The following is a 13,315-nucleotide window of genomic DNA, read 5'->3' on the forward strand; positions in this document are numbered from 1 at the left end:
CTCAACTGTGGACAAAGAAAATAGTCTTTATTTGTGGAATTTGGGTGGGAGCCGGTGATGTTAAGTGTTGAGGTGGGGGACCCTCCTGGTTTCCTGACACCATACTAGGTGGCACTTCTTTTCCTGTAGGACTAGAGTGCTTGTGGCTAAAATATTTCCGTTTTCTCCTAAGAGTGATGCCAAATCAGGGTCTGCCCAATTGTGCTCTAAAAGGGACAGGCTCACATACGGGCAAAGACCCATTCTTTCAATCATTTACACAAGGAACATTTACCTAAAGCCTACCAACTGCCACATCCTGAGCCAAGTGCTGGAGATGCAGCAGTGGACAAAATGGAAAAAGAAATAATTTTGTTGCCTTAGTCCATTTTGTATTGCTGTATTAGAATACCACAGACTGAATAATTTATAAAGAAAAGAAATTTATTTCTCATAGTTCTGGAGGCTGGGAAGTCCAAGAACAAGGTGCTGGCATCTGGTGAGGGAATTCCTGTGGCATCATAACGTGGTGGAAGGCATCACATGGTGAGAAATCACAAGTATGAGCAAGAGGAAAGGGGCCAAACTCATCCTTTTATGAGGAGTCCACTTCTCCGATGACAGACCCACTCCCACAATTAACTAACCCACTCCTGCAATAACAGCAACAATTAATGAGAGCAGAGCCCTTATTACCTAATCACCTCTTAAAAGTCCCACAACTCAAAACTGTTGCACTGGGGATTAAGTTGCCAACACATAAATTTTGGGGACATATTCCAACCAAAGTATCTGCCATCATGGAACTTGCCTTCTACCAGGAGAAAGTAGTCAGAAACAAATACATGTATAATATGATATACATGATATAATTTATAAGTGCTATAAAAAATAATAAAGCAGAGAAAGCCTAAATTAAGAATAGAGAATACCAGTGGGGGTGGGAGAGGCTACTCTGGCATCTCTGAGGAGGTGATATTTGAGTTGAGGCCCAAGAAAGGGCATTTCAAGTGGAGGGAATAGCAAGTGTGTTTTGGTTACCAATGGCTGCATGAAAACATAACCCCACAATTTAATGGCTTAAGGCATCACTCTATTATTTTCTCTCACAGTTGTATGGATTGACTGAACTCAGCTGGGCAGTTTCTTGCTTGAGTTTACTTATGTGGCTGCATCAGATGGCGGCTGGGGCTGGAGTCATTCAAAGGCTCAACTGGGCTGGATGTCTGACACAGCTTCACTTCCAAGTCTAGTACCTTTGTAAGGAGGGTTGGAAGGTTGGATTTGGCTGGCACAGGGGACCAGAGTGCCTACATGTGGCTTCTCCAGTATGGCAGTCTCAGGGTATTTGGACTTCTTACATGGTGTAACTCAAGGTTTCAAAAGTGGAACCCACCAGTTTCTTAAGGCCTAGGCTGTCAAACTGGAGTAGCATAACTTCAGTCATATTCTCCTGGTCAAAGCCATGACAGAGTCCTCCCAGATTCATAGAGAGGAGGCATGGACCCCAACTCTCCCTTTCCATGGGAAGACTATCAAAGAATGTGTAGCCACCCATCTTTAATCTGCTTCGAAGCACAATAGCCCAGGGGCAGGAATAAATTTGGCACACTAGAAGCCAGAGTGGCTGGACCAGGGTGAGCTGGGCCAGGAGATTGGTGGGGCATATCATTTAGGTACTTGGAGGTCATGATGAAAATTTAATTTTATTCACTATCTTTCTAACTTATTTATTTTTACTGCTTTTTCTCCCAGGATTCTACAGTCAAGAAACCTTAGCTCCAGCCTGGATACATAGACAAGATGTCAACAGATATCTGGGAGAAATGCCTGGAACCAATCAGGAAGAAATATGAGGTCCCTAAAATAGCAGCAGCACAACTATCCTGGCCTCATCAAGAAAAGTAGCAGCTTAAAAACAACCTGTTGTTTTTAGATGGACTCTCATCCTTTCTAATCCAAAGGGTCAATGTTATTAGATATCATAATGACATCCTTTCAATTGCCAAAACATCTACTCCACATAGGTCACCCTTAAACATGTAATTTTATATTTTCCTTTCTGCCTAAGTATGAAGTTATACAGAAAACAATGCTTCTTCTAACCCTATTATGTTTATACTTTGCAATGGAAACATGAAATAAACCCAAGAAACATGTATGGCTGTCTATTCTTACGTTTATCTTGTGTGACACAGAGTTCCAGCATTCTCACTCAAATGAGCAGCTTTAATACTTTTTTTTTAAATTCCTGGATTAAGAATGAAATGAGAGATTTCAATGTCTCTCAATAGTCCTTGATTTAACCAAATAGATGATTCATGTCAGTGTCCTCCACCGGAAGGTCAAGTAGGTCACAGGTGGTCAAATGGAGATAAAAAGAAAAATCAGTGATGAGGCATACGACAAAAAAAAAAAATCAGCATTAGGAAGCAAGAACCTGAACGGAAAGGGGAGAAGGGTTGAGGGCCTGCCCCGCAATTCAGTCCTCAGAACCCTTATCCTTTTCCTTGTCTTTTTTGAGACTTCATCTGCTCTTAAGTATAATCTCTATGTTGGCCTGCACCTAAGCTGAGCTGCCAAATCCCTGGATGGTGGAGTGAGATGGATCAGGGTTAAAGCCCCCACTCCATCACTTACCAACTGGGGCATCTTGAGCAAGTTGTGTAAATGCCTTGTACTTACTTCAATGCTCTCCTTTGTGAAGGAGAAATAATAAAAATCATCAGGCTTTTCTGAGTATTAAGTGAGATAATGCATATAAACTGCTTAGAATGGTGCTTTGTATCTATCAAAATCTCAAAAGATGTTGGTTATTGTTATTATTAAATTGAGTTTGGAACAATTTCCAGGAGCCACCATGTACATATGAATTTGGTTTCCCTTGAGAGCCTAAATTATAGGTAACTATGAATTGTGATTTTTCTCATGGTTTGCACATGAGTAGAAGCTGTCTGTAGCAACTGCCCTTAACATTTGCCAACTTTAAAAAAGGGGAAATAGTAAATGTCAGCAGTAAAATGCTCCAGGTCGCTCTGCAGTTCTTTTGCTCAGAATTTTGCATGAAGCATGTGTGCTAAAAGATGAAAAGAGTAAATAAACTTCCATTGAACTACAGGCTTATCTTCTCTACAACTCTTTACTTGTTGGACTTTTCTCTGACTGTATGTTAAGATAATCACCATTTATGGCACTTTGGGACAGTTCTATTGTTTCTCCTGAATTAGTCATAGACAGGGACAAATGAGCAAATGTATTAAAATAATGACACTATATGAAAAGTCTTTATGCTCTCCATAAATTTATTCCCTTGAATTTATTGCGCAGTGTCTTTTAAGGTTTTTGTAAGTGTTCAAAGCATTCTCTTAGGGTAGTCTCTCTGACCACGTCAACCTCAATTACTTCCAGCTTGCTCACTTTCTAATGCATTAAAATCACAGGACATAGCATCTCCCTGTGTACCTAGGATAGTTTTCTCAAAGTGATTCAAAGTTTCCCTGCTCTTAGGAAGTAGCAGGCACATAAGGAACTTCACTCATTGTTTACTTCTGGATTCTTTTTGACGACAGATATTTGAAGTTACCAGAATAAAGGAAGTTAATTTGCGATGTACTGTAGGGTCTCCGTTGTGAGATTTAGACATATGTTTTGTACGGGTTTTATTTTTTAACAAATTTAAGATGGATTAGCAATGTTTGCAAAAATACACAGAATCTACTAACCTTTTATCCCTGTGCTATCCAATACAGTAGCCACTCACCAGGCTATTGAGCACTGTGTGCCTGGTCCGAATTGAGACATGCTGTGAGTGGAAACCACACATCAGATTTTAAAAGCTTAGTACAAAAGAAGAACGTAAAATCTCTCATTAATAATGTTTTATATTGATTACAAGTTTAAATAATATTTTGGATATACTGGGTTAAATAAAATGTATTATAAAAATTAGTTTCATCTTTTTCACTTTTAAATATGGCTACTAGAAAAATGTAAAATTATCAATGTACATATTAAATTTTGATTGGACAGTGCTGTTGTAAGCTATTTTAATACTTTTAGATTTCACGCATATATCAAAAGAGATTTTTAAAGTAATGTATTTTACTTCTGTAAACTTAGGTTTTCTTAGAGACTAGTAAATCCTGAGATGCCTCCTGTCTCCTGACAGGAGGAGACATTCCTGACTCTACAAGAGTGCCAGCATGGCCAGTTAGGGACCCAGAGGAAAGGATCTCAGCTGAGCCCAGTAATAGCCATTGTCCCCTATTCTAGGGTATAAAAAATCTGACTGGAACTGAAGGAAACTTAGAAGGTAATACAGCCAGAAAAGATCACTTTATTTATCTATTTATGATCGATTTAGCCTGTTTGGGCATGTGAGTTTAGTTGCAGCCAAATGCTTCTCTCCTAGCCTACCAATAACACAGAAGAAAAAGAATACTGGATTTTAAGGGGGAAAGTTCACAGTTCAGTGTATAAGAAGCCCATGAAAATATTTTCAGGTAAGTTTATTGGCCTGGTCCTCTTTTGAAAAGAATTTGTAAAGCTTCATCCTACCTGGTGTCTCATCATTTACATTCTTACTTGCTACTAAGAATCCCCAGAACCTATTAGAAAAGTTTGTTTCCAAAAGGAAAGTAAACAAACTCTATCCTTCCTATCAAAATGTTCTTAGGATCTTCAGTGTATCACAGCAGCCTCGTGACAATGATGTTAATCAGTGTCTTGTTAACATCTTGTTTCTTTAAACCTCAGAATACTAAGTGGGACAGGTACAAACATCCTTCTTTTCAACAGAGATATCAAAACACAAAAGCATAAATAACGTGGCCAAGGACACACAAAAGGTCAGTGATGAAGTGTGTGTGTGTGTGTGTGTGTGTGTGTGTGTGTGTATGTGTCAGACACTCAGAAAATTCTGCAGCACAATAATACCAGGATAAGGGCCTTTGAGGTTCTGCATTAGAACAGCTGCTTTGGGATCTAGACTGTCTGAACTCAAAGGATCTAAGCTCAGTCACTAAGCCTGGCTGGAAGCAGTTTGGTGATTGTTAATGGATATGTAACCCAGGAGACTGCTGCCTAGGCAGGTGGGAGGCACAGAGATCTGCTAGAAACACTGGGCCTAACCTCTTCTCATAGATCATGAGCTTTCCAAAGTAAAGTCTGTGTCTAATTACATTTTTAAAAATAAAAATGAGAGGAGCTCTTTATAAAATGTTTTGGCAGTACTAAAAAGTACAAAGAAGAAAGCAACGAATTACTCCATGTTGTACCATCAAGTTAAAAAAAAAAAAAGCCGTAACATTTGGTGTATGACATTCCAGACCTCTTATATAAGCATCTACAAGATAGAAAAATGAATAGACGAATGGATGGATGGTTGCTATGGATGGATAAATGAACAAATGGACGACTGAGAGAGGGAGGAAGGAAACAAAAAACAAGAAAGGAAGAAAGGAAGGAGGGAGAAAAGAACAAAGAGAAAATAAAAAATATGAGAATTGAATCATATTATATCTGTTATTTTAAATGATGGAAATATACTTCAATTTGATGGAAGAAACATAAACTGAAATGAACTGAAGGAAGTGCTAAACTTCAAATAGATGTTTCACACACCCTAAGAGATATTAGTTCCTGAGGGAACTAATTAATTTATTAACTACTATTTATTAACTATTAATTTTGGTATAGATTGATTCATTGCTATGAAAGATTTAAGCAGCTGTTACCTCTCTTATGTGTCTTCCTTTCTCACCTTCTCTACATTCTGATTTTGTTGATTATATAATTTTTACCATATAAAAATTTTTAATAACATTTACATAAATTACTATGATTGTAATTCTTCCAATTGTTTAAATCTTTATTTAGATATATTTTATGTTCAACACCAGTTTCACTAAAGCTGATCCATTCCTGAATTCTTGATTTATCACTTGGTGATATTCTGAACTAGAATGCTGCTATGACAAAATTTCCAATTGTGTGCCTTTGTCTTAGTGGACAGGCTGCATTGTTGCCAGCAAACAGGTGCCACAAGACTGACAGGCAGAAAAAATGATAAAGCATTCGTAAAACTGTCGCCAGCTTTACTTGTTCATCAAGTACAATCATCTGGATAATCTGGAAGGCCAACCAAGTACTTACCAACCTTAAAGCTCTAAGAGAAACTGTTAGAATGTCAGTGGTTGTTAGCATTTACTTGTAATACATTTGCTTTTTTGCACACATGCACAAAACGTTGACCCCTGAACAACACAGGTTTGAACTGCATAGGTTCACTTCCAAATGGATTTTTTTCTGCCTCTGCCACCCCTAAGACAGGAAGACTGACTTTTCCTCTTCCTCCTCTACTTCTGCCTACTCAATGTGAAGATGATGAGGATGAAGACCTTTATGATGATCCACCTCCTCTTAACGAATAGTAAAAACATTGTCTCTTCCTTATGATTTTCTTAATAACATTTTCTGTTCTCTAGCTTACTTTATTGTAAGAATACAGCATATAATACATTTAACACAAAATATGTGTTTACCAACATAATTAACAGCAAGCTATTAGTAGTTTTCGGGGAGTCAAGTTATATAAGAATTTCTGACTGCACAGGGGGTCAGCACTCCTGACCTCCACATTGTCCAAGAGTCAACTGTTTATGAAGTCTCGATGTACAAGTAACAGAAAACTGTTTATCCTACTTAAAAACAGACTTTTATAAAGAATAATCAGGAAGGTGAGGAGGATACAGGGCTTTGGAGGGAGCCAGTGGAATAACTGTACTCAACTGTGGAAAATCTTAAGGAAAGGAGGATCTTGAACTCGATTTCTCCAATATGTGAGAGTATAAGTTTGGCAAGAAGAAAGGCGGGCCAGGTGGGTGCTGAGGCTTAGAAAGAAATGACAAAAAGTAGTTCCCAACCAGCAGAGAGTGAGCTCTTTGCAGTGTGTTCTTGACACCCAAAAGCCTCAACTCATGCTCTGACCCCATTGCATCTTGTCATTTGCAATTAATCTCTTTAACCTTTAAGTCCTCACCTGTTAAATGGGGATAATACTTCTAATTCACAACTAAATAACTTATAGTTATTTGAGATTGAAAACACTTGGTAGTTTCTAGATGTCCATATAAGAGTAATGTTACCATTGTTATTACTTCTTGGTGGTTGCAGAGGCCAAGAGAAATGCCCAGGACATGTGATACACAGCCTGGGAATCCACGCCTAAGCCTTTCTGCAGGCTGCTGCTCTGCAGAGGACATGGTAAGGCAGGCTAACACATTTCAGGCCATCTTGCACTTTCTGTCAATCTCTTGGTACTGCAAGTTGCCAAAGCTCTCTTTAATCTGTTACATGGTTCCCTTATTAGTCACCATCTTTTGGTGAGCTGGGCCCCCTGTCTTTGCAGCTCCTTTGGACTACTTGGCCATAACACATGATCACATAGTATAGAAGCTGTAAAATTTTGCACAAGATTTAATCTATATCGCTGTTTCCCTTAGTGAATTTCACTATCATAACTGAATTCCATACATTGTCTACCCTCCACTCCCAGCAAAATTTAAAACTAACTGTTACCCACAACCATAGTCACTGTTAAGTTTATCCAGATATGTGTGTGTATGCATAGAAAATATGTTTACTGATTGTACCATATTTTAAGTTCCAAATGGAAACCTTGGAGGCGGAAAATGAATTCATCTCATATCCTAAATGTTGTTCCAAATTCAGCCATCAAAGGCATAATTTTCAGCAAATTATTACATGCCAAAGATCTGCCTGTATTCTCTAAAGAACACAAATGAGCACTTTGGTTTCCAGAATAACAGCATAAGCTTTAGAATGATCACTAGACAAATGTGTTTCACTTACTAGAGAGAAAATTACTATTCTCCACATTTTTCCTTGAAAAAATCTTCCATAATAAGACATATTTGTTTCAAACAAATAAGAAATGAAATGCAGTGTGGGTGGAAGTGGTAGAAAAGGTTCATTAAGCCCACTTCAGAAAGGGCAAACTCACAGAGCCAGTAAACTCAACATGGTAAGTGTGAAGTTCATGTAAAATGGGCAACTGTTCCTGAATAAAAACAAGAGTTGGTCTAACCTGTTCCTGGAGACTTCTGTCTTTATGAGAGAAGCAAGTGTATTCTGGACTTTGATGCAGCCTCCCCTGGATTAATAGGATCGGGGACAGGGGTGTGAAGAAGGGAATATTGAGGACCTAGAGAAGACTGGATACTTCTGGCCTGTTGATTTCCAGGAGATGCCAAGACCTTACACAACAGGACGATTTCCATTTGCTAAATGCAATTATCATTTGCATTTTTTATGTCTCAATATTTCTACTCTAATCCTGTTGCTGTTTCTTAGTACTGAGAGGCCATTTAGACAGAGAGATTAACTGAAATGGCATCGCAGATAGATAGCTATGGTTTCCCCTCTCTGCCTTTGTATGCATTTTGTGTATCATATTTTCAACTGGATTTCAGAGTTGTCAGCAAGACTGAGGGGTTGTGCCAAATGCCTCCTCCCCTGTGAGGCTGTTTGAGCAATAGCAGCTATGGCAGCAACAAGCAGACAATATATTTGAGAGATGAATCCTCATTCGCATGCATCTTTAGCATTGAAGGTTGACCATATGCAATGCAAAAAGGACTTTGACAATAAGCTTTGTTTCTGCCCACTGGGAAGTAGGTTAAGACCAAAATGTCCTTTTGCTCAGCTTCTCCAGATAGCTGAAGTTTGGAAATGAACATCAGTATGAAGTTGGACTCTTAATTTTAAGTCACACTACATCTTTATATTGGCAAAACTCTTAACAGTTCAACCTTCAGACCTAGAGCAGTTTCATGGGTGTTTTACCAGACTTTACTTTCAAATTTCAGACTGATGAAAGCTTCTGAAACAGAAAAATTTTATTTGCCTACATTGTACCAAACCTTAGAATTTTCTCCAACTTCTTCAAAGAGCCCAAAAGAACAAAGACAACCATACACGCATGCACATGTAAACACACCATGAAAGAGAAAGAAACATAAGTCAAAATATAGCAGGATTCCTTAAGAAGTTTTTGTTTTTATCTTTTTCTTTTTAATTATGAAATATTCCTTAAAAGAAAACAATTTTTTCAAGTTAATTCCAAGACCTCTAAACAGCTGCCTTCTAAACTATACCAGTGGAAATTAGCATGCCTATTTGTAAAACGGATCAAAAATCTCAGTAGATGTTTAACAATAATTGTAAAGTACTAACAGCTGCATCACTGACTCCAGAAGTAAGGAAAACACCTTCTAAATTATATAGATTTGAGCTGAAGCGATCCCTTTCTCACTGATAATTAAATCCCAATATAGTTTGGTATCACATCTTTTATTTATGAAGTTGTCTTTGGAAAACCCTACTTTAACAACATATAACAGATCTACAGAGCATTAAAAATGAACGCCACTCAGTAGATACAAACACGTCTGACAGATCAGATCAAGACAGAGGCCTGTTCATCACAGCACACTAGGTGTTTAAAGATGCCTATTATGGAGCTGGCATGAACACACTTCCTCTATCAGAAGAACATTTCTATGACAACTACCACAGAACTGGTGATATTGGGAGTCATCCTCTCTTGAGGAAACACACTCTTTCATTTGGGTAGTTAGTCCACCATGAGCTACTGTGCCCTTCCCCTTTTCTGGGTAGCTCCACTTCATTCATTTCAATATCAACCAGTATATCCAAGTTCCTTAGCTTAATGTTACTAAGGTTGCACATAAAACTCTATTTCCCATTATCAGCCACATAAAAAATTTTAAAAGCAGATTCCTTTGATAGCAGGATCTGACAATATGGCAAGTAGCATACTTGATACTCTCAGGATTCAGATTAAGAAATACATGCATGTTCCCTGATAAAAAAGAAACAAGGCCCAAATATACTATCTATTTACATGAACTGTAGTTTGCCCTTGGGGACAGTAGTTATTAAAATAGGTAATAGAGGGCAGTGTTCAAATTCCCAAAGTACTGCTTTCCATGACACAGGAGGCAAATTTCTCAACTGCATTCTCTAGTATGTGGTAGGAGAAAGAATGTCGAAGTTCTTGTTAATAATTCCGGAAATGAATGTAGCCATCCAAGATGCTTTTTACAGGTCCAAAATGAGAAAAATGACGTATACAAAGACATGGAAGTGGAGATGGTAGAGAACAAGTACTTAGTTTGAGAAGGACTTCTTAGCTATAAGCTCCTCGTCATTATGTATTATCATGTAGCTCTTCACTGCATGTGACTGATCACGAGGAGGCCAAATTGGCACCTTTGTCAAGACTGCAGAAACCTTTTTTTTACAGCATCAGTATTTTTTCAATTTGTCTCATTAGTGATAATTAATTTGAGAGTAAGTTACTACGTAAAACATATACACATATGCATGTGCATACAATTTCTTAAAATGCACTGTTATTTCCCATTTCCTCCAGCAGAGGTCAGAAAATAGCAATACAGGAATACGAAAATCTACGAACCAAGAGAGTATTTTAGAGTGATCTTCTCAAGATAGTATTATAAAGGGGTTTGTTAATTGTTCTAGTTTATCTATATTTTTTAATCATATTTTTACAATAAACATGCTTTACTTTTGTCATAATTAAAAAGCAGTAAGACTTATTTTAAATATAAAGAGCATTATTGGCATATGTATTTACCCTGTATTAAGTAAGGACTACTGCTTAACTACTTGTATTTTCCTAACTGCACATAGAGTAATGGAAATAGTGAAAAAGCAGCACATTTGGCCATCATTGTGAAATATCATTTAAGTGTAACATCATTCCTGTAATTGATGACTCAGCAATTTCTCTCAGACAAGGGACTTAATGTCAGGAAAAAACAAAGCATCCTGGACATAGCTCTGAGCTGACAATAATCTCTGCACACACAAAGACAGGCAAGTGAATATAATCTCTGGTCATCTCCTTTGTCTGGAGAAATTTAAAGATCCTAGTGTTCTGAGAAGTCAATCTCTGCAAGCCTTACAGGTAGAATAAGACATAAGAAATCGGTCAAGAAAATCTACATTTAAAAAAACAAAGAACCCAACAAAGGGTGTTAAGAACTGTTGATTGATGTTCAACAAATCACATTATCACCATGGTAGATTTTCATTTCTAATTCATGTGTCTCTTTTTCTCCTAGACACATAGGGAAGGAAGGTGGAAAGGCTTATAAAATAAAATTTGGTATTTTTAGTAGAGACGGGGTTTCGCCATGATGGCCAGGCTGGTCTGGAACTCCTGACCTCAGGTGATCCGCCCGCCTCAGCCTCCCAAAGTGCAGGGATTACAGGCGTGAGCCACTGTGCCCGGCCAATATAAAATAAAATTTGAAGGTCAACCAAAACATTTATTTATAAATTAAGGAAAACTTTTACCCACATTATACCAAATTAAGTAACTGCTTAGTTCCCATTTTATTAAATGTTTCATGATTTATGGTCAGTTATTTGTTTCGATATTATCACTCACAAATAATATGAGGATGTCAAAATTGTTATATAAATCAAAATTGACCGTTGCTAGTTTCTTCTGTCTTCTAAGGGGATGTTTTCTACCAGTGAGGAATAAGTTCCTGTGCTGCTTACTTCCACCCACAGGAGCAAGTGAAGATGAGAGAGGAAAGACTGAAATTGAAAACCTCCGCCAGTTCTTCCATGGGACTCCTGGATGGGGCCCAGATTAGGTGACTGTTTGATTGTCAGAGAACATGAGTGACTTTGTGGACCAAGATGAGGATGCTGGAAAAACAGAGGAGCAGGGAGATGTGAAGAGAGTCTGAGGACCAGCAGCATGGTGGGAGACTGGAATCTGCAGAGAAATGTGACCAGTGAGAAATCCTCAGGGGATGCTTTGATCTAAGAGGTTATTAGAATGAATGTCCAACATCAGTTCTAATCTGTTTGTATTTCTGCAAATTTAAGAGCCTTCCCCCGCCCACCAACCCCAAGCAAACTTCAGTCACGTTTGCTTTTCACATATGCTTGTGGCGGTCTGAGAAAAATCAGGACAAAGAGGTGAGTGTGAACCCAGGTTGGCATAAGCAAAGAGAAGAAAAGAGTCACAGGCCATGAGATGTGAATGAACATAGGTATCATGGAAGCCAGAACCATGAGCCACAAATGATCACAGGAATGAGAAACTCAGTAAATTCACAGAAATCTTGGGGAGAACAATGAAGCTTCCTTGCAAAAGACGGGATCTGGGACTTGAACCACTTTGATGTCAATCTCCAAAGAAGAATAACTTTAGCTGATATATAGGCCACAATGATAAAATGTAAGAATATTCCATTAGGCATATTGCAAATACTCTTTACAATGTGCAGTCTAGGGCAGCATTTTTAAAACTTTGCACAGGTTTTTATATAACATAAAAGACTTCCCGGTATTTAAATAGATATTTAATAAATAAAGCACAAATGTTTTTTCTCTATGGGTTTTGTTAAACATTTTACCACATGGAAGATACCACTTCATCAATAACCTTCCTAAATAGGTAGAATTCTCACCTAATTCACCTTTGATAACAGTGAATGAATCTCAGAGTGACTGAAATACCATTATAAAATACATTTGCATCATCCAGAGATATAGGAGATTCTCTGAGAGAATGATCTGGAATTTGTGTAAGGAAACATCATAGAGAAGTTTTCAAATCCTTCAAAGTCTGGCCTGATCTTACCTTTACATGGTGGATCAGACGCTCAACCTCATTCACTTTGTAGGTCTCCAATCCTAGCTCCTTGGCTAATCTCAAGATACGATTCTGGGTTGGTCCAACATAGGATCCTCCAAGGTCCACATATTTAACCTTTTGGTTCTGTTTTCCCATAGGAAAAAATAAAAAAAATTTGTAAAAAATGTATAAAATAACAAAAGACAGTCCTGAAATAAGCAAATCGACATTTCACAAGTTATAGATACAACTTAAGGGTATATCCACGAAAAACTAGATTTTGTTATCAACTCTACTTCATTCACATGACTTAGTTATTAAATCAATCTTTAAAGCAAAATTGATTGAACGCTGAATAGGCAAGAGCTTCTAAACCTCATCATTTACAATATACCATAACATGGCTTGGTTTTTAGTGCTTTGAATTTGTGAGCTGTGAATTATTGACGAATCTCTTTACTCAGTACTTCAGGTGAATGTTGAGGGGCCTAATGCTAGAGAAAAAGCAAGAAAGAAAACGATCACTTCTTATGTGATTTGTTAATCCAGACATTTGAAAATAGCACTAGGGAATATTTGGTCATAATTTGGACTTTGAAATTGCTTTTA

The 13,315-nt window shown here is 37.7% G+C and overlaps 1 protein-coding gene across 3 annotated transcripts in view; it reads right to left on the reverse strand.

The window, feature by feature from the left end:
* MAOB (monoamine oxidase B) overlaps window positions 1-13,315 on the reverse strand; it is a 115,496-nt gene that overhangs the window by 59,193 nt on the left and 42,988 nt on the right. For all 3 annotated transcript variants that reach the window (XM_003317433.4, XM_009438967.4, XM_054676938.1), the window contains exon 3: window positions 12,713-12,850. In XM_003317433.4, the coding sequence (XP_003317481.2) occupies window positions 12,713-12,850 (138 nt within the window). The remainder of the gene's footprint in view (window positions 1-12,712; window positions 12,851-13,315) is intronic.

Source organism: Pan troglodytes, chromosome X (assembly GCF_028858775.2).
Source record: "Pan troglodytes isolate AG18354 chromosome X, NHGRI_mPanTro3-v2.0_pri, whole genome shotgun sequence".
In the NCBI taxonomy this organism is placed as follows: Eukaryota; Metazoa; Chordata; class Mammalia; order Primates; family Hominidae; genus Pan; species Pan troglodytes.